Source organism: Saccoglossus kowalevskii, chromosome 12 (genome assembly GCF_978046115.1).
Source record: "Saccoglossus kowalevskii chromosome 12, keSacKowa6.1, whole genome shotgun sequence".
Taxonomy (NCBI): domain Eukaryota; kingdom Metazoa; phylum Hemichordata; class Enteropneusta; family Harrimaniidae; genus Saccoglossus; species Saccoglossus kowalevskii.
The window spans coordinates 16191589-16214829 of record NC_140652.1 but is presented as its reverse complement, the minus strand read 5'-3'; the positions used below and the strand labels follow the sequence as shown (position 1 = coordinate 16214829).

At 35.7% G+C, this 23241-nt stretch overlaps 1 protein-coding gene across 2 annotated transcripts in view; it reads left to right on the top strand.

Annotated features, from left to right (window-relative positions):
- Positions 1-23241, top strand: part of LOC100369328 (DENN domain-containing protein 5B) — an 86708-nt gene that overhangs the window by 40185 nt on the left and 23282 nt on the right. For both annotated transcript variants that reach the window (XM_085506447.1, XM_085506446.1), the window contains exons 3-10: positions 7107-7773; positions 8234-8421; positions 9394-10032; positions 11153-11387; positions 12221-12368; positions 16140-16230; positions 22033-22158; positions 22809-22961. In XM_085506447.1, the coding sequence (XP_085362573.1) occupies positions 7107-7773; positions 8234-8421; positions 9394-10032; positions 11153-11387; positions 12221-12368; positions 16140-16230; positions 22033-22158; positions 22809-22961 (2247 nt within the window). The remainder of the gene's footprint in view (positions 1-7106; positions 7774-8233; positions 8422-9393; positions 10033-11152; positions 11388-12220; positions 12369-16139; positions 16231-22032; positions 22159-22808; positions 22962-23241) is intronic.

The following is a 23241-nucleotide window of genomic DNA, read 5'->3' as shown; positions in this document are numbered from 1 at the left end:
ATACAGTGTCTACCCTGCTATTCCTGGTATGTGACTGTAATGATCAAAGCCTATACTCAGTATCCAGTGTCTACCCTGCTATTCCTGGGTATGTGACTGTAATGATCAAAGCCTATACTCAGTATCCAGTGTCTACCCCGCTATTCCTGGTATGTGACTGTAATGATCAAAGCCTATACTCAGTATCCAGTGTCTACCCTGCTATTCCTGGGTATGTGACTGTAATGATCAAAGCCTATACTCAGTATCCAGTGTCTACCCTGCTATTCCTGGGTATGTGACTGTAATGATCAAAGCCTATACTCAGTATCCAGTGTCTACCCTGCTATTCCTGGGTATGTGACTGTAATGATCAAAGCCTATACTCAGTATCCAGTGTCTACCCTGCTATTCCTGGGTATGTGACTGTAATGATCAAAGCCTATACTCAGTATCCAGTGTCTACCCTGCTATTCCTGGTATGTGACTGTGATGATCAAAGCCTATACTCAGTATCCAGTGTCTACCCTGCTATTCCTTGGTATGTGTCTGTAATGATCAAAGCCTATACTCAGTATCCAGTGTCTACCCTGCTATTCCTGGGTATGTGACTGTAATAATCCAAGCATATTCTTGCTATATAAAGTGTCTACCCTGCTTGCTATTCCTGGGTATATGACTGTAATGATCAAAGCCTATACTCAGTATATACAGTGTCTACCCTGCTATTCCTGGGTATGTGACTGTAATGATCAAAGCCTATACTCAGTATCCAGTGTCTACCCTGCTATTCCTGGGTATGTGACTGTAATGATCAAAGCCTATACTCAGTATCCAGTGTCTATCCTGCTATTCCTGGTATGTGACTGTGATGATCAAAGCCTATACTCAGTATCCAGTGTCTACCCTGCTATTTCTTGGTATGTGTCTGTAATGATTGAAGCCTATACTCAGTATCCAGTGTCTACCCTGCTATTCCTGGGTATGTGACTGTAATAATCAAAGCCTATTCTTGCTATATAAAGTGTCTACCCTGCTATTCCTGAGTATGTGACTGTAATTATCAAAGCCTATACTCAGTATATACAGTGTCTACCCTGCTATTCCTGGGTATGTGACTGTAATTATCAAAGCCTATACTCAGTATATACAGTGTCTAACCTGCTATTCCTGGGTATGTGGCTGTAATGATCAAAGTCTATACTCAGTATCCAGTGTCTACCCTGCTATTCTTGGGTATGTGACTGTAATGATCAAAGCCTATACTCAGTATCCAGTGTCTACTCTGCTATTCCTGGTATGTGACTGTAATGATCAAAGCCTATACTCAGTATCCAGTGTCTACCCTGTTATTCCTGGTATGTGACTGTGATGATCAAAGCCTATACTCAGTATCCAGTGTCTACCCTGTTATTCCTTGGTATGTGTCTGTAATGATCAAAGCCTATACTCAGTATCCAGTGTTTAACCTGCTATTCCTGGGTATGTGACTGTAATGATCAAAGCCTATACTCAGTATCCAGTGTCTACCCTGCTATTCCTGTGTATGTGACTGTAATGATCAAAGCCTATACTCAGTATCCAGTGTCTACTCTGCTATTCCTGGTATGTGACTGTAATGATCAAAGCCTATACTCAGTATCCAGTGTCTACCCTGTTATTCCTGGTATGTGACTGTGATGATCAAAGCCTATACTCAGTATCCAGTGTCTACCCTGTTATTCCTTGGTATGTGTCTGTAATGACCAAAGCCTATACTCAGTATCCAGTGTCTACCCTGCTATTCCTGGGTATGTGACTGTAATGATCAAAGCCTATACTCAGTATCCAGTGTCTACCCTGCTATTCCTGGGTATGTGACTGTAATGATCAAAGCCTATACTCAGTATCCAGTGTCTACCCTGCTATTCCTGGTATGTGACTGTGATGATCAAAGCCTATACTCAGTATCCAGTGTCTACCCTGCTATTCCTGGGTATGTGACTGTAATGATCAAAGCCTATATCAGTATCCAGTGTCTACCCTGCTATTCCTGGGTATGTGACTGTAATGATCAAAGCCTATTCTTGCTATATAAAGTGTCTACCCTGCTTGCTATTCCTGAGTATGTGACTGTAATGATCAAAGCCTATACTCAGTATATACAGTGTCTACCCTGCTATTCCTGGGTATGTGACTGTAATGATCAAAGCCTATACTCAGTATCCAGTGTCTACCCTGCTATTCCTGGGTATGTGACTGTAATGAGCAAAGCCTATACTCAGTATCCAGTGTCTACCCTGCTATTCCTGGGTATGTGACTGTAATGATCAAAGCCTATACTCGGTATACAGTGTCTACCCTGCTATTCCTGGGTATGTGACTGTAATGACCAAAGCCTATACTCAGTATACAATGTCTATCCTGCTATTCCTGGGTATGTGACTGTAATGATCAAAGCCTATACTCAGTATACAGTGTCTACCCTGCTATTCCTGGTATGTGACTGTAATGATCAAAGCCTATACTCAGTATCCAGTGTCTACCCTGCTATTCCTGGGTATGTGACTGTGATGATCAAAGCCTATACTCAGTATCCAGTGTCTACCCTGCTATTCCTGGTATGTGACTGTAATGATCAGAGCCTATACTCAGTATAGAGTGTCTACCCTGCTATTCCTGGTATGTGACTGTAATGATCAAAGCCTAAACTCAGTATACAGTGTCTACCCTGCTATTCCTGGGTATGTGACTGTGATGATCAAAGCCTATACTCAGTATATACAGTTTCCACCCTACTATTCCTGGGTATGTGACTATAATGATCATAGCCTATACTCAGTATCCAGTGTTTACCCTGCTATTCCTGGGTATGTGACTGTAATGATCAAAACCTGTACTCAGTATATACATTGTCTACCCTGCTATTCCTGGGTATGTGACTGTGATGATCAAAACCTATACTCAGTATATACAGTATCTACCCTGCTATTCCTGGGTATGTGACTGTAATGATCAAAACCTATACTCAGTATACAGTGTCTACCCTGCTATTCCTGGGTATGTGACTGTGATGATCAAAGCCTATACTCAGTATCCAGTGTCTACTCTGCTATTCCTGGGTATGTGACTGTGACGATCAAAGCCTATACTCAGTATACTGTGTCTACCCTGTTATTCCTGGTATGTGACTGTAATGATCAAAGCCTATACTCAGTATCCAGTGTCTACCCTGCTATTCCTGGGTATGTGACTGTAATGATCAAAACCTGTACTCAGTATATACATTGTCTACCCTGCTATTCCTGGGTATGTGACTGTGATGATCAAAACCTATACTCAGTATATACAGTATCTACCCTGCTATTCCTGGGTATGTGACTGTAATGATCAAAACCTATACTCAGTATACAGTGTCTACCCTGCTATTCCTGGGTATGTGACTGTGATGATCAAAGCCTATACTCAGTATCCAGTGTCTACTCTGCTATTCCTGGGTATGTGACTGTGATGATCAAAGCCTATACTCAGTATACTGTGTCTACCCTGTTATTCCTGGTATGTGACTGTAATGATCAAAGCCTATACTCAGTATCCAGTGTCTACCCTGCTATTCCTGGTATGTGACTGTAATGATCAAAGCCTATACTCAGTATATACAGTGTCTACCCTGCTATTCCTGGGTATGTGACTGTAATGATCAAAGCCTATACTCAGTAATCAGTGTCTACCCTGCTATTCCTGGTATGTGACTGTAATGATCAAAGCCTATAGTCAGTATATACAGTGTCTACCCTGCTATTTCTGGTATGTGACTGTAATGATCAAAGCCTATACTCAGTATATACAGTGTCTACCCTGCTATTCCTGGTATGTGACTGTAATGATCAAAGCCTATACTCAGTATCCAGTGTCTACCCTGCTATTCCTGGTATGTGTCTGTAATGATCAAAACCTATACTCAGTATACAGTGTCTACCCTGCTATTCCTGGTATGTGACTAATGATCAAAGCCTATACTTAGTATCCAGTGTCTACCCTGCTATTCCTGGGTATGTGACTGTAATGATCAAAGCCTATACTTAGTATCCAGTGTCTACCCTGCTATTCCTGGTATGTGTCTGTAATGATCAAAGCCTATACTTAGTATCCAGTGTCTACCCTGCTATTCCTGGGTATGTGACTGTAATGATCAAAGCCTATACTCAGTATCCAGTGTCTATCCTGCTATTCCTGGGTATGTGACTGTAATGATCAAAGCCTATACTCAGTATCCAGTGTCTACCCTACTATTCCTGGGTATGTGACTGTAATGATCAAAACCTATACTCAGTATATACAGTGTTCTCCCCAGACTCTAAGCCAAGCATCGCGGCTAATTTACATAACAATACATCTTATTTGCATAATTTTGTTTGCATAATAATTAGTTTCCCCAACAAACATTATAACTGAAATAAAGAAGAGATACATATCTCGTATATTTTTTATACGATTACCAAATACAACAAAATGGCCGCCAGTCATTACCAAATATTATCTTCAATAAAGCCTATACTAAGTATACAGTGTCTTCCCTGCTATTCCTGGGTATGTGACTGTAATAATCAAAGTCTATACTCAGTATACAGTGAGTACACTTCAATTTCAGGGCAGCTGATTCTAGTCGCCTTCACTCAGTAAACAGTGCATACACTGCAATTCCTGGGAATGTGACTGTAATAGCAAAAACACTAAATTACCAATGTACAGTATACATTTCAAGGACATCCTGCTGTAATGAATAATAAAAAATAATAATCATAATGGGACAGTTATGAGCATTTGTTCCAAGGACAACTGACGATAATTATTGAAGTTAGAAAGGGATCAGAAATAAAACGTCACCTTTACAATTCATTCATTTGTTGTGTTCTTGTAGTTTACAATATGTAACTTGTAACTTGATCGTAATTGTAAATATTCCAAGAAATGTAGTCACGTATTCTGAGCTGAACTGTGTCTGAACTGTATAGATGTCGTAAAACAAGCTGCGTTCAACTCTGTACTACCGACCCTTGTACAGATTTAATGCTAATGGATAGTAAATACCTACTACAAATCATGTTTCGATGGCTAAATATGTACTACTACTGTAATAGAAGATTTTCCGTTCACTGTGAGATCTTAGTATTTGAAAAGCACAGATTTAAATCAGATTCAAAAATCATGATTTGATTTTGAACTTGAATTTCTTTTCTTTATAGCTGAATGTTATACTGCTGATCTTTCAGAAGGGAATATTTCATTGACATGCCCTTACTTCATCAAAATTGTACATATACAAATGTATAAATCACATGTAAATACCCAAAAATACTTTCGCATTTTCCCACGCTTCGTTTTGATGATGCCACATGGTTGCCCTGTTTATACATGTATGTTCGATTTCATACATCATGTAGGATCTGGCAGTAAGCAGAAAATGGCATATTCATGATTGTGCTGTGATTGATGATTCTCAAATGAAGGCCTCGGGACATCATATTTGTATATGTACTTGACAAAGGTTGAAAGATCAAACACAGAAATTCCTCTAAGCCAACTAAGAATCTGTTCTACATCGAATGACATACCTGACTGTGTGCATGTCTGTTATCTTGCTAACCTTACTGAATAATCTTAATTGTAAAAACATACTGCTCACCTGACACCATTGTGTAACCCCACTTAAAAGAGATGGTGATCCTATTATAAGAGGGCAACCATGGTCATCATGTTATATCTCAATATGTGTGTTTGCAAAGTGTATACGTGTCTGTAGTAATTTACTCTGGGTATTGTTGTATAATTGGTGTATGACTAATACTGCATGTGCATTTACTGCCTACACTGTCAATTTGAGTAAATCCAGTCATAATAAATGTTTCAAAATCTGGACAAACTAAGATTTTTTTTTTTGTGGTATTACATGTGGATAACCTTAATTGCCAGTAATGTACATGTATGTGTAAATGAAAAAGATATGTCTGTGGTCAAAATAAGTTATACATGTACCGTAAAATCTCGCACCCATTCTTTTTCAAAAATTGAGAACCAAAAATTCATCATTTCTCATATGTGTAGATGCTCTAAAAGAATCCAGATCCCCTGTGTTGCATTGTACCATTTTAATAGAAGCCTCAGCTTCTAATACAGATTTTACAGTATTTAAATGATCTGGTACATGTACAGTAAATACAGTGTTTTGATAGCCATGTAATGCTTGAGATTGTTTTTCTGTTAAGAGTAAAATATGGTGTTGGGTAGGGTTAATGACATGTGTGCACCAATGATCTATCCCAATGACCTTTGGGAATAGAACACAAATTATATCGCAGTGCACAGTGATAGAGGGACTATGCAGAGTGCAAGCATATTGTTACCAATATGTACATTTGTACATGTAATGCTTTGTGAGGTGAGAGTACAGATAACATGTCTTTGTATCTATCAGGTCATTTTTGATAATTATGAATTGTAAAAATTTGGAAATACTGTGTCATTAATATTAAATGTATGGTTAATAGACATTACATGTACATGTTGTACATTGGTTTCGTCTTCCTGTATTTTCACAATGTCATAACATTTGTCACTAAAATTATTTTGCAACATATCTAACCCTTGCCAATTGTTCAAAAACACACACACATGTAACAGTACGGCACTTGTCTATTCGTCTATATATCTACCGGTATATCTCATCTTTTTGCGTTCCCATCTTAAATGGCCCATCTATCACATTCACATTACACATTGTGAAATTGTGCATTTCACCCCACAAACATCAGGGATCAATTGACTAGTTCAGCCATGCCAATTTTATTTTTTATTAGATCTTTTTTTTTTTTTTTTAAATGAATAAACGCAAGAAATTGTAGAAGTCAGACTGTGATACATGTATGTGTTTCCCCAGAGTAAGTTCAGATCGTCACTGCGATGTTTAAAATGTGTGATTTAAATGTGCCTAGGATTCAAGCACAGTAAATGCGCGCCCTGATGAATGTGTAATGGGAATGTAGAAATACCTATGACAGATTTTTTGCAAAAACCATACTGTACATGTACCTTGTGATGTTTTAATCTTATGGCCTCATTGTAAAATCTTTTGTTCAATTTATTTACAGCTTTGTTTGCCAAAAGGATTGTCATTTAGAACACAAAAGGACAGCAGGGAACCAGTATTCCATTCTTTTATCATCACCCGAGAAGACGGTTCAAGAACGTATGGTGCTGCGGTAACGTTTTACGAGGAGGTAAAAAACAAACAGATATGTTTGGCGATGCAATCCCTGCACGCCATGCACCAAGCAGAGTTATGTAACAATCCAACAAAGACCATAACAATGACGCGGATAACCGAAACAGATTACTGGGACAACCCACAAGCTAATCTACGACCGGGACATACAAAGCTCAGTGATTACAATTTGAATAACGATGTGTTATACGCATCAAAGTGCATCTGTGTGATCATGCAACAGCCGTTTATCCAACCAGCTCGGAAATTCCTTCTTCAAATATACGAAGCTGTTGCATCAAATGAGAACCCTCCTTTACCATTGGAGAGTTACATCTATAATATCTTGTATGAAGTGCCGGTACCCCCTGTGGGAAGAAGTATGAAATTTACAAGTGTTAAACTGCCTATTGTTTGTCAGCGACCGGGGTCATCTGAATTACCACTGTGCGATTATTCATTCAGGGAATTATTTTCGTTATTAAGTGTGCATAATGTTGTGCAGTTATTTACATGTGCGTTGTTAGAGAACCAGATATTATTACTTTGTACAGGTAAGTGGCATTGTATTAATTATATTAATTAATTATTACATAACAATTGAACTAATTAATATAATTATAGTAAATGCATCTCAATGTGAGTAGATACATGTCTTGTACAAATTTACTCCCACTGGAATCCATAAATTGTGAATTTTGTGAGGCAGGGAAACTGCAGATTACTGTGGCAGTGTATTTTTTCATGGGGTCCAAACAATGTATATACCTGTATTATTTATCTTGTACAATGTATGTGTCATTCATTGTAGGAGCCATATAGAACAAATCGCAGAACAACGAGGGCTTCCCTAAACACAGAGTCATGCTGCGCAGTGATTTTCTCAAAATGTTGTCCTCATAAACGCTATCAAATTATGAAAATTAAAACATTGTTGCCCTACGAGTCTGTGGGTGTTTGTCATTGTCGTCATCAATGTTAACTTTTCCTGTGGTCACACTTTTGTATTACCAGATTACCAAAGACTGATGTTAGTAGCTGAGTGCCTGAGTGTTTTACTGTTCCCATTTACATGGCAGCATGTGTACGTACCAATATTACCAGCATCAATGTTACATTTCCTGGATGCTCCAGTGCCATTCATTATGGGCTTGCATTCCTCTGGTAAAGAAGACAGGTCACAGCTTTGTCTACCAAATGAGGTAAAATTTATGCAATTACTCCTTAGTCTATTTAGATAAACTATGAAAACAGGGCTGCTTGCATTTTACTTTGTTTCTACATGTGGCTTTCCTCTGTACATTCATATGTACTTCTGTCAGTGTGTTTTTGTTCATAGAATCATGCTGCTTTGAGTTAAAAGGTTATTGCGCATCTAGTGTTTGAATTTCGTGTAAACAAACAATGTATTTTACACACGTTGTATTCATCGCTATGAGTCCCATATCAAACTGTAGGCAGCAGGACTACCACCACCCTTTAAAGCGTCATAGTTTGTGTCAGGGTGCAAGGTCACACGAAAGTAGTTCTATTTTGAAAACAAGCTTTGGAAGGGATGGTACACTGTATGCTTTCATATGATTGGAGTTTTAGCGACAATCGGCTGGTTTGAAATGATGTATTGATGCATTATTTAGAGTGGACAGTCAGCTCACTTTACCAGTGTAGTTGTATTACCCTAATTTTTGAAATTTTCAACATTTATGACTATAATGTTTACTGTAAAATCTGTATTAAAAGCTGTGGCTTCTAATAAAATGGTACATGTACAATGCAACAGAGGGGATGCGGCTTCTATTAGAGCATCTACACATATGAGAAATGGTGAATTTTTAGGTCTAAATTGCTCAAAAAGAATGGGTGGGCTTCCATTAGGGATGCGGCTTTTAATACAGATTTTTGCTACTATTTGATTTTAAAAACTAAACAAGTCATTCTTACTTCCACTTCTACTGTATGTGTAAAATAGCCTCTTACTATGTAGCCTTTTGGGAGTTTTATTATAGTGTGAGATCTACTGTATGAATTTCTGATTTGAAAAAGAATATAGTCTATGTGTGTTGTTTATGTCATGTGTGACATCTCCTTGATTTATGCTGATACGCTATGCATTTCTAACCACATTGTCAGAACCATTGATAGTTTTCTAGCTACCATATTAATTGTAATTTCAGGCATCGCTATGTTTTGTTGACGTTGATAACCATGTTGTAGAAACACCAGAAGATTTGCCTGAATTTCCGTATAAATCCGAATTCATACTGGAAATATCTCAAGTATTGGATCGTTTCAACATATCCACTGATAGTGATAAGGATTTAGGGTTCCATGAACCGGAATCTAACTCCAACTCCATACAGGGTTCGTCATATGATCTTTACGGACTGCAGAATAACTTGAATGCCATCAATGCGGCTATGCAACAGGATGAAAGCTTTGACACGGAAAGTCCAAGTTCGGGGTCAGAAGTTTCCAGCCGACGTGACTCGCAGACGTCATTAACGATCCCAAGTAAAAGCGAATTTTTGCGGACAAATGAATTTGTATCAAAAGTTGCTGCAATTGCCAAACGAACTGGTGTCATTAAGTCTATATCTGATTTTGACGATGTTGCAAAGAAGACGGAAGCTGAAAAAGAGACAAAGTTTAACAAAGGAGACGTTGATGAACTGACCTTTAACAGTGCTATACGTGAGATGTTCTGTTATCGGTTTGTCCAAATGTTTCGTAATTATGAATCGTTTGTTATCCAACCGAATCAAGATATGGATGCTTGGCTTAATGCCAGAGAACAGATGCAGAATTTTGATAAAGTGAGTATGCTTTAATAAAATAACTATTACATTAAGTACAAACTGCATCCTCCATTACATTACAAATTCATACCATGAAGACACATGTAAGCCAGTCAAATACAGTACAAGCAAACACTGTGACTTATCGAGGGTTGCGATTTATCAAGGGGTCTTGTGAACGGGGGTCGAGTTTGGTCGCCGTCACCTTTTTTAATTGACGGCCAGTAGGTTTTAAGTTGTTTCCTCCAGCACTTTAATAGCCAATTTAAATACACGATGTGATGAAACATTAGTTCTTTTACTTCAAAACTGTCAGTAAAACACAATTGAAACTGTGACTTACTGAGGCACGATTTAGCAAGGGGTCACTGTATTTTGCCTACCGGTAATAATCATCAGTAACTAAGCAAATAGTCTCCCAATATTGGCAATTATCATACATCTGTATCACCATAGGTTACAGTGTGCTGTTATTTTGCAATATTGCATGGCATGTGCATCCTACTATATTAGAAAATGCCAATTACAAATATGGTGGATAATTTGAAAACAAAGTTCATCATGGCAAAAAAGTGTCAATAATTTACACCAGTTTTATTCAGTTCCGGGCATCCTACACCAAGCAATTAGATCAGGAAGATGTATGAAAATAAGGTTATTATAAGGATACTTGCAAAGTATGCACTCAGATCGATACACAATGATTGATACACTCAGTGTACTGCCTCTGTGCAAACTTTGCAGTATCCTTGTAATATATTTCTTATTTCGTTATGAGAACAAATTCGCAAAAAAAAATTTAATTGGTTCACCTTCTGAAATGTGTTAAAAGCTCTTATGGAGAGAGCTGTGTTTGGAATTGTCCGTATTTTTGAACTTTATATGGAGATTTTTATTTTGACCAAAACTGCAGGTGCCAAAAGGGCAGTCACGAGTCACAGGTGGTCTTTATATGCAGGTCACTTTGTGTTGCATTCAGACTGCTCAAAGTGAGGAAGTGATTGTTATGTAGATAAGTGATGCTATTCTGGATGTAAATTTCATTGAAACTTCTCAAAGATGGTCAATTTGGGCAGGTGGTCACTAGAACAGGTATGACTTTTATTATTACTGATATTCATATTTTTTTTGTATTCAGGCGGCCTTTTTATCAGACCAGCCAGATGCTGCCATCCCGTTCTTATCAGCATTTATCGAAACCCAGATGTTTACAACACAGATTGACAACAAGATTGTAGCAAACTGGGAAGAAATGGATCCCAATCTCAAAATATTTGAAAGTAGGATTGATGGCTATAAAACCAGAAATACCGACCCAACTGGTAGTGTCAAGACGCCAAATTATGAACATGCTACGTCAGTTAATGACTATGGTAAGTTGACACTAGAGGGCACCATGTACAGTTCTTTGTAAATACTTTTTATGTTGATTAATTATTCACTGGATTTTAATTTCTGTGATAACTAAACTTTCCTGAATGGCAAATTTATTTCAAACCAAGTGAATATTCTTTAAATATTTGAAATAGTGAAAATAAAAGATTTTGAGGTAACAGGTGGCAAAATAACTGTCAACTTTGATGTTCTGAAGACATGTTGAACAACTAGTAATAGAGCTACATGAATGTACAGTAAGTATGCAGATATATGTTTATTTACCAAGTTCTTTTCTATTTATGTCTGACATTCAAAAATAACTTCTCAAAAAAAAATTAAAATTAAAATATAGAATAATGTGTTACAATGCAGGTCATATTTATTTTCCGATATTATTGGTAATTGTGACCACACCCCAAAATGTTGTGACAAAACATGGTAGGAATTGAGTCATATTAAATTTATATCATTCCCTGACACAACCCTACTACATGAATTATGTTAAGTCTGATAAACAGGTACCACAGATTTTTATTTATAGTAGCAAAAAATTGATGAATAAACTTCATAATATTTATCATATTTATATCATATAACAGTAATCATTAGTGTAATTGAATCTGTTTAATTATTAACATAACAAAAGATACATGTGTGACAGTAAATGAAGCAGTGTAACAGCACAAATAAGCAGCGCTTACCCTTAATTTAAATAACAATGTAGTCTATGGCCTGTAGCTGCATTGAATTATGTTTACCAGTACAAATAAGGTTGTAATTTGCATACATTAGCATAACAAAGCATGTTTCCCTCTATTGTTCTCTGCAGGGCATTTAATTGTGCGGAGAGCAACAACTGTTGATCACATTGCGATTGCTCCTCATCTTCTATCCACCAATATTAAACGCAGACATGAGCCCGGATCATTTCCTGTATTAAACTCAGAAGCATTAACTAAACCAGCGTCCACACAAAGGTAAAGTCTTTTCTATTATATTCATCATCATTTTCATGGTTTGCTCACAAGGTACTTGTATGTATAAAATTAATGTAACACTACTGTAACTAGGATACTAGGCTTTATCACAAGAGCTTTTTGACTTGATTTGTCAGAAATTAACAAAATATACTAGGTTCATGAAAGAATCTGTTGGACATGACAGCATTCATCCAAAACTAGCAAGAGACGCCGCGCACCTAATCTCTCATCCTCTCGCACATATTATCAATTGTTCACTGAGCCAAGGCATTTTTCCAGACTCTCTCAAAACTGCTAAAATTACCCCAATTTATAAAAAAGGACCTACTACAGATACCAACAATTACAGACCCATATCTATCCTGCCTACATTTAGTAAAATTGTTGAATCAATTGTTAATAAACAGCTGATTAATTTCATAGAGAAAAAAAGTATACTTATCAAAACACAATTTGGTTTTCGTAAAAAACACAGCGCAACACTTGCCCTAGCCGACCTGATCTCAGACATAGCCGAGAAACTGGACAAAGGTTATATTACTTTTGGAATTTTTATCGACCTGAAAAAAGCCTTTGATACTATAGATCACAATATTCTGTTCCACAAATTACAATATTATGGGATCAGAGGGCTCCCGCTACTCTGGTTTAAAAACTACCTTTCTGTCCGTTATCAATCAGTGAAAATTAACAATATTACATCTACATATAAACCAATAAAGTGTGGTGTTCCACAAGGATCGATTCTTGGCCCACTTTTATTCCTAATTTACATAAATGATATCAATAACTCATCTAATGCTTTTGACTTTCGCCTATTTGCAGACGATACTAACCTCTTTCAGTATATTAAAAGTAACACAATCAAACTTGCACATACTAACAACGATTTTCAAAGAGTCTGTGAATGGTGCAGTGCCAACAAACTTACAGTCAATGTAGAAAAAACCAAATGCATGACTATTAAAACGCCTCATAAACACCTGGGCATTGAGGGCAGCTTGGATATAAATGGGTTTGAGATAGAGGGCGTTTGTTCAATCAATTATCTTGGCGTGTCCATTGACCAGCACCTCAACTGGAAACCTCACATTGAAAAAGTAAAAAAAATAATTGCCCCCAAAGTTGGTATTATCTCCCAGATCAGACATTATGTGCCCAAATCAGTTTTACTTTTGTTATACAATTCCCTGATTCTCCCGCATATTAGTTATTGTTTAGAAGTATGGGGAAACGCCTATCATACACTATTAGAGCCTATCCTTCTTTTGCAAAAGAAAGTTGTACGGCTTATCTCTTTTGCTGTTTACAATGCACATACTGCCCCTCTATTTAAAAAACTGGGCATACTTGATATTCACAAGTTGTGTAAATTTAAGATATGTCTGTTCATTTATGATCTGAAAAGCAACCGCTATGCCCATACTATCAATGACTATCTCTCCCCTCTACCTCATTTATATCCAACACGACTTGCGTCAGGTAATAACTACTATGTCCCCAGGATGAATCTTTCACTTTCCCAACATACTTTAAAATATACAGCCGTAAAACATTGGAATTCTCTACCTGAGCCAATCAAACAAATTACTAATAGAATAACTTTCAAAAGTTCCCTAAAACAACATATACTGAACACCGTACTTTAATATTTAAATACTAGCTTTATCATATGTATGATACAAATATTATTTGCAGCTAAACTTTATTTGTACTTGCCCACGATTGTTCCACTAATAATATGATGTGCAGAGTAGCGCATTAACAGCTCCATTTTTTTTCGTTCTTTTTTTCTCTCATTTTTTTTTTATTATTATTATTTTACTTATTTATTTCTGGAGATTTTGTTTTTTGTTTGTATGTGTATATATGTATGTGTGTGCACGTATGTGTACGTATGTGTATGTGTGTATATGTGTATATATATATATATATGTATATGTATATGTGTGTATATATGTATATATGTATATATAGCCTGCATAGAAATGTATATTGGTTAGGATTGGGCCACAGACTAGATTAGTTCGGATGAACTACCTCTGTGGTCCACACCAAGAAATTATTATTATTATTATTATTATTATTATTATTATAAGATTACTAGAATTGTTATTATTATTGGTGAAATAAATCATAAATTGAACAATAAATAAGTATAATATTGAAGGTATGAATGTGTGCAAAGACTATATTAATTATTCTGTATGCGCTTAGGTAAATTACAGGTGTTACTATAGTCAAAATAAATAATATTTAATGATTTATTGCACAAACAATGCAACTGTTGGTTTCTATTGAAAATGAGCTTCTAATAAAATGAATACAATATATGTGTGTGATACTGAAATGAAATACTCGGATCTTATATACTGAGAAAAGTGTTTGATGTGACGTGATTATAGCCTACTTAAGCCATGTCATATGACACTAGATTATTGTAGAAGATTTCATAGCATGCTTGTATGCAATGAAATAGATATCTTGTATTTGTAGTATATATTGCATGTCTAGCTAACAGGCAATAATCTCAAACTATGAGCACCCTAGTGTGGTTTGATGAGGTGATACTAAACTCCCACTCAGTGTTGATAATAGATTTCATTGCCATATGGTATATGATGAATATTGTGCTTTGTGGGCATTGTGTGCTTTATATTTATTTGTTTATGAATGCGTGTGACTGATATAATATGCTTTGTGAATTGAATTTGTATTTTTAAGTTAGAAGCCTTTTCATATGGACTATTCTTTGCTGTTTATAATACATGTGGTTTGTGTAGTGTGTAATACCTGCTATTCATAATACAGGTCATATGTTGACATGTGCTTTATGTGTCTATAAATAGATATTACTGTCTGTCCTATGTATACACTGTTATGAGATGCATGGTTTAGTGTGGTCCCTGGAGCTACATGTATCATTGTCCTTTCTGATTACTCACTTACTCACCCCTCCCTCCCTCCCTCCCTCACTCACTCACTCACTCACTCACTCACTCACTCACTCACTCCTCCCTCACTCCCTCCCTCACTCACTCACTCACTCACTTACTCGCTCGCTCGCTCGTTCCATTATGTTTGGATTGAAACTACATGTATATACTGGTAAGGTTGCGATTTAATTGGAGTCTAATTAAACTAATTTAAAATTACATTGCATTTCAATATAGAATTGTGTTTTAATTACATGTAGTTTAATTAAATAAAAATAACATTATACTTTCTGTGACTTAACACAAAAATGTTTACAAAGCTTAGTGTTAGGATAAATTTACCGTACCTTACCCCTTTACTAACCCTAAACTACGCAAACTTGACTTAAATTCAATTAAATATTATAATGTATGACAATAGTGAGGGTCGTAACTTGGTAGGTTTGGCATGACTTGGTAGGTTTGGCGTGATGCGGTAGGTTTGGCGTGACTTGGTAGGTTTGTCGTGACGTGGTAGGTTTGTCATGACTTGGTAGGTTTGTCGTGACGCGGTAGGTATAAAGTTAAATGGAAGTAATCACAACATTGATAAAACAAACATGCTCACTCACTCACACACATACTCACTCACTTTGTCCAGTTTCTTTCTTGTCTGTTCCTCACTCACCCTTCTCTCCCTCTTTCATTTTTCCTTTCCTCTCTCACTAACCAACTCTCACCTTCTTCCATTTGTTCATATCTCATTCTTTCCTTATCACCTTTCCTATTTTTCCTTCACTGTAATGTCAGAATTTTCTCTACACTAATCATTCATATATTGATTTACTTTCAGTCCAAGACATAAAAGTAAAGCTCAGTGGAGACGAAAAGACAGACAACATCAACATGCTGAACATCTGCAGTTGAAGCGAGACCAACGAGAGGTAGGTTTTCCTTAGTGTACTCCATCAAAATGAAATGATGTAGGTTTACAATATGTTTGTATGAGGCCAGCAAGTTAACAAATCAGCATGTGAGTTGTCAAACGACTTGAATTATGGGTAATCTGTTGGCTGTTTTCACCTTTTTCAGGCCTAGCTTACTTTTGTTATTTCTGGTGTTGTAAATTATTTGAGCCATGCGAGAGTGATGGGATTACAGTCTAATAATAAAACTTAATACCCAAAAGCAATCTTATTATGTGCATGCATGGCTGGCTCTGCTGAAATTAATTGGATTCATAGTGTGAATGATTATCAAATATATTACAACTACACAATTCACGAGTGGATTTCCTCACTTACTGCTTAATTCATAGATTTGCTAAAAGCATATAATTAGTAGTTTGTTATGCATACAGATTTATTGAATGCAGTGTTTTTTTTTCCTGAAATATTGACAATAGTGTTATTTTCTTTTGGAAAGCATTCATTTATACACATTCATAGATCATCCACTCACTCACATACATGGTTATATATGGGACTGGTATTCATATATGGTAATATATCATAGAACTAGATTCCATATTTGGTTATGAACAGATCTTGTTCATATGCATGGAAACTGATGACTATATATCTGAACTGATATATTGTGCGACAGACTTCTGTATATGGAACTAGCTTCCATATATGGTAATATATCATGGAACTAGATTCCATATATGGTAATATATCAGGGGACTTGTTTCCATACATGGTTAAATATAAGACTGGTATTCATATATGGTAATATATCATGGAACTAGATTCCATATATGGTAATATATCAGGGGACTTGTTTCCATACATGGTTATATATGGGACTGGTATTCATATATGGTAATATATCATAGAACTAGATTCCATATATGGTTATATATGGAACTAGCTTTAATATATGGTAATATATCAGGGGGCTTGTTTCCATACATGGTTATATATGCGACTGGTATTCATATATGGTAATATATCATAGAACTAGATTCCATATATGGTTATATATGGAACTGGCTTCCATATATGGTAATATATCAGGGAACTAGTTTACATATATGGTTATATATGGTTATACATGTACAATGTACCTGTAGTGATATAAAATAAGAAAGACTTGCATCAATGGGACTAGCTAAGATATAATGTGATATATGGGACTGACTTTTGTACTACATATGATTACTCATTAAAGCGTGGTTGTCATTGTATTTTACATGCGTTATATACATCGATATGAGTCCCATATCGAACAGGATCCGACCTGACGACTACCACCCTTTAAAGTTGATATACACTTTACATTTAAGAACATCAAGAGTAATTGACAGTTTAGTGAAGCTGATATGAACTATTGTCCTTTGAGATATATAGAACTGATTGTCATCCATATATATAAGACTGAATTCTATAGAATTTGATATATGGAACTACCATGCTTTCATATTCTGGTATATTGACATAATATAGAACATATTATATTATTTATCCAGCTTTGTTTACTGCATGTGATTTATTGTGTCTCTCCACTTTCATACAAAGTTGATACACTGTTTAGATTTAAAAGCATCTGCAGTATTTGACTAATATAAACTATTGCCATTTGAAACTTGTGAAATTGCCAGACTTCCATATATGGGGAATGACTTCCATATAAATTCCACATATGGGGACTGACTTCCATATAAACTCAATATGTGGGGACTGACTTCCATATAAATTGTACATATGGGGACTGACTTCTATATAAATTCAACATGTGGAGGCTGACTTCCATATAAATTCAATATGTGGGGACTGACTTCCATATAAATTCCACATGTGGGGACTGACTTCCATATGAATTCAACATATGGGGACTGACTTCCATATAAATTCAATATGTGGGGACTGACTTCCATATAAATTGTACTTATGGGGACTGACTTCCATATAAATTTGACATGTGGGGACTGACTTCCATATAAATTCAATATGTGGGGGCTGACTTCCATATAAATGCAACATGTGGGGACTGACTTCCATATAAATTCAACATATGGGGACTGACTTCCATATAAATTCAATATGTGGGGACTGACTTCCATATAAATTCAACATGTGGGGACTGACTTCCAAATAAATTCAACATATGGGGACTGACTTTCTTATAAATTCAATATGTGGGGACTGACTTCCATATAAATTCAATATGTGGGGACTGACTTCCATATAAATTCAACATATGGGGACTGACTTTCTTATAAATTCAACATGTGGGGACTGACTTCCATATAAATTCAATATGTGGGTACTGACTTCCATATAAATTCAACATGTGGGGACTGACTTCCATATAAATTCAACATATGGGGACTGACTTCCATATAAATTCAACATATGGGGACTGACTTCCATATAAATTCAACATGTGGGGACTGACTTCCATATAAATTCAACATGTGCGGACTGACTTCCATATAAATTCAATATGTGGGGACTGACTTCCATATCAATTCAATGTGGGGACTGACTTCCATATAAATTCCACATATGGGAACTGACTCCATATAAATTCCATATATGGGACTGACTTTGATGTAAATTCCACATATGGGGATTGATAAATTTAATATGTGGGGCTGACTCTCTCCCTGAATTCCATATTAGGGATCATATAAATCATATATATGGGACTTATGTCAATATATATTCCATAATGGGACTGATGTTCATATAAATTCCATACATGAACCAATTCCTTTCTTATTTGGGACTGACATCCACATAAGTTTTATACATTGGACTGGCCTCCATATAATTACTATATATGGGACTGACTTGCTTATAAATTTTATATGAGGGACTGTCTCCCTGAATTCCATATTAGGGGGTCATATAAATCATATATATGGGACTGACTCCCATATGAATTCCATATATGGGGCTGTCTTCCATATAAATTTCTTATATGGACTGTCTTCCATATAAATTTCTTGTATAGAACTGACGTCCACATACATTTTATATAAATACTAAACATGTATGTGGGACTGACTTCCATATAAATTTTATGTAGAACTGGCTCTCCCTGAAAACCATATTAGGGGTCATATAAATTCCATATATGGGGCTAACTCCCATATAAATTCCATATATGGGGCTGACGTCCATATAAATTCTAACATCTGACAGACTTCCAAATACAGATACATGTATAGATTTAGAACATGAGATTAATCACCCATATATTTGCTCTTTGGTGTCAGCTTACTTCATACAATATATGGTCATGCATGTAGCAATATGTTATTTCAAATTAAGGTGACATTTTCTGCTTTACTTTTCTCATATCATCATCTTCATGTCTAACATCACCTGCCAACCATACACCAGGTGTATCTCGCTGATAAACACATGAGAAAGTGGCTTGTGAGTGATTTTCCTATATCATTTAGATGTTACTTTGCTATTTTAACCTTTCATGGTATTTATTTATTAATTACGTTGTTGAGTTTTTGCTTTTGAATTTAATTATCATTGCCTGTTGTTGTTGTTTATAGTTTATTTAGTATGCATGTGTATTTGTTTATTATTTAAATCATTGTGCTTTAAGCGAGTGATGTTTCAGCTGAGTAATGTGTACATACCCCAGCTGCTGAAATATCATCACTGAATGTAAATCTTTTTCCTAACTGACTTAAGCAAATGTTAAGCTGACAACTACACACTGTGTATCAAAGTATGTTTAGTGAATAGATTTAATCCGCAATTTTTTTTTTTTTTTTTTTTGAAAATCAGACTTCATAGATCTACTTTGAAATAACAAAATAGAGTATTGAACATTCACTGATATCGCAAAGTGAAGAAGTGCTTGTGATTTTTTGAATGATTATGTAAATCAAGCGTCCTTGACCGGTACTATATTGGCCGAACTTAGAGAACTATTTCTTCTGTAACTTGTAATTGTGGGAAATTTTTTAATGCAGCTTAATTTTTGCCAATGCCAGTTTTATTACAAGTACATTACAATGAAATTGAACTTTATTTGACAGCTCTTGTAGCAATGTGTTAGGAATCAAGGGTTGATTCACAAGGGCTTGTACATCAATCATACATACCTGATAACAATGACAGGAAATCTCACTGAGCTATCTGATGGTTTGCTCCCATTGATATTGACAAGTGAGGGTTGCAGTATCTGTATGAAACATTAAAAAGGAATGTTTTAGTGTTTTGAAAGTATTGAAGTATGTTTTTGCTTTTCTATTGCGGTAATATAATGGTATTTTGCATACATGAATATAAATCGCTGCGATACATGTATAAACATAAATATCTCGATAGATCAGAGTCTCTACTACCTGTGTATCTGATTCTATGGCTTATGGATGCCTTCTACATACTTGGCGTACTTTATTTTAGAAGGAATTTATTTTCACTGATTATTAATGAGTTGAATGTAACATATAGAGGAAAGGGTATATTTGCTGGATTTTATTTTCACTGAATCAACTATTAACAAAACATATTTGAAGCGAACATAAACTATTTTACAGTAAGTGTGATTTCAGTGTGATGTTCATCAGATACAACTTACATGTATCTTACAAGCCCTTGTTTATTGACTCTTGACTTTTTTTTATACTAGACTAGTTTTTTCATTTATTTGACTTCAAGTTCTCCTGTATTCTACATTGTATATTATTCTAGGAAGGAGATTGTTAAAATTTTGTATCAGTTTTACCCAAACATGTAAAAATATACAATGTATATTACAGGGATTGCGTTAGCATTTTCGTGTAGCGAGTCTCGACGAGAAAGTGAACTAGAACTTGCAATATATTCTGTGTTTAAATAAAACCTGTTTTTGCACTTAAGTGGGGCCCTTCTTCAATATTTGAGGTCTAGGAAGCAAAATTTGGGGTTAACGCAATCCCTGGTAGGTTATCATGTTTTCTTGTGACTTTATTTGTTATATTGTTATATTAGCATTATAATTTTTTCAGTACCTCTTTTGCATGTTTACTTGAATCAAATAAATTATATACAGTGATACTGATATATGCAAGATAAGCAGACTAGTTTTGTTTTGTTTATGCTTTCTGAAACGTACCGTATCACAGATGAGCACAAATACCAAATGTAATTTATGTACCGGTAATACAGTAGTTGTAGGTTTTAGGATAAACTAGACAAGCTACAAATCACAACTATATATTGTAAAGAAAATGGTAGGGAAGGGAAAAAAACCACCTGTCTGTCACGGTTTCACCTCAAAGAGAAATTTTATCCACCCAATCATCTCATGGGTAAAATTTCCCTTTGAGCCGATATTGTGACATTGTCTCAGGATGGTCTAAATGCGGTTCACGTTCACGTTCACTGTAATGTTTTAGGTGATCACTAAAGAAAAGTTTTGATCATTATATGTACTCTATAATGGGAATTCAGACATGTGCATCAAGACAGCACAAAACTCTGTGAGGCATATTTGTTGATAAAATGAATGAAATACCTTCAATAATTTTATAATTATGAGATAGCTTAAGGGGTCAGAAATCATTAGTGAGGCACCCCAGCCTAATAGAAATTTCTGAGTGGGACAGCATACATGTACTTCAGACTAAATAAAGTGTGGACCTCAGAAATTGTTGATATCACTTCAAATCAGTGAAATAAAGTTTGGAGCACCTTGTTCAGGTTTCCATAGTTACTAATATTTTCATTTTCCACTTGAAAAAAATTATTAAAGGTATTAATTTGGTGTATTGTTTTGATTTTAATCAGAAATACATTCAAGAAGCTCGTATTAAGAGTGTTAGAACTCCTCAGCTTTTGGACATGTCACCAGCAGTCATGGCGCAGACAAACTGGAAATTTGTGGAAGGTCTATTGAAGGAATGTAGGGTGAAGGTAGGTTATATTTTGTACTGTAATAGATGTTTGTAATTTTTGATTCTTAGCTACTCAGAAGGAGGAGGAGGAGAATCTAATACTGGTTTTACTTTTTATATTTGAATGGTCCAGCATACTTTAAAATGTAATTATAAAATTTGAAATTTGGTAAAATATCAACAAAAGCATTTAAACAAAGTAAATTAAGTGTCAGTTTGGTTTGGTTTGCACCTTCAGAAGCACCTACAATCTGTACATGTTTCTCTCTCCCCAAGATGACTGAACTTTATTTTTAAAATTCCATTGTGACTCAAGATTCCCACAAAATCAAGTCCTATATTTCACACTCTAGAGCCTACCACATACCTACATGTACAGTTGTACTTGTCACTGTTGTTACATGTTAAATCAGAGGTTTTTCTAGAAAAAAAAATGTTAAGAGGGAGAACACCTCTATTACCACTCTATATTTGTTATAACTGATCATAATCTACTGACTGTTCCAGGTTTGGTAAGAGGACTCAATCCTAGGGTATGAGGGCGCTGCGCCATCAATCCCCTGTTTGGAAGAACCCCTGTTACCTAATTATCAAACTATTTGTTTGGTCTGTAAGTGACTTGTGAGTGTTAATACTTTTGTGCTGACTTTTATACCACCTCATCTACAGACAAAACGTATGTTGGTTGAAAAGATGGGTCAGGAAGCTGTGGAACTAGGACACGGTGAAGTGAAACTGACCGGAGTTGAGGAGAATACTTTGATTGCTAGTCTTTGTGATTTATTAGAACGTATATGGAGTCATGGATTGCAAACTAAACAGGTACGCCCTGCATCACATCTATTTTTATAGGTCATCTTGAGTTTTGTGAGTACCATGCTTCTTTAAATAAGTGCAGTATTTGCATCTCACTTCAGTTGCTCCCAAATGCAAAGTGGAAATGCAACTTTAAGGTAGTTTGCTGCCATTGAAACATGGAAAAAATTGGTCAAAGTAAATCATTCAAAAATTGTTGTGTGGTGATTCACATACATGCATGTCATTTTATATTTAACGTTTTATGGAGAAAGAAGGGTGTGTTTCCGAGACAGCATATGCAAAA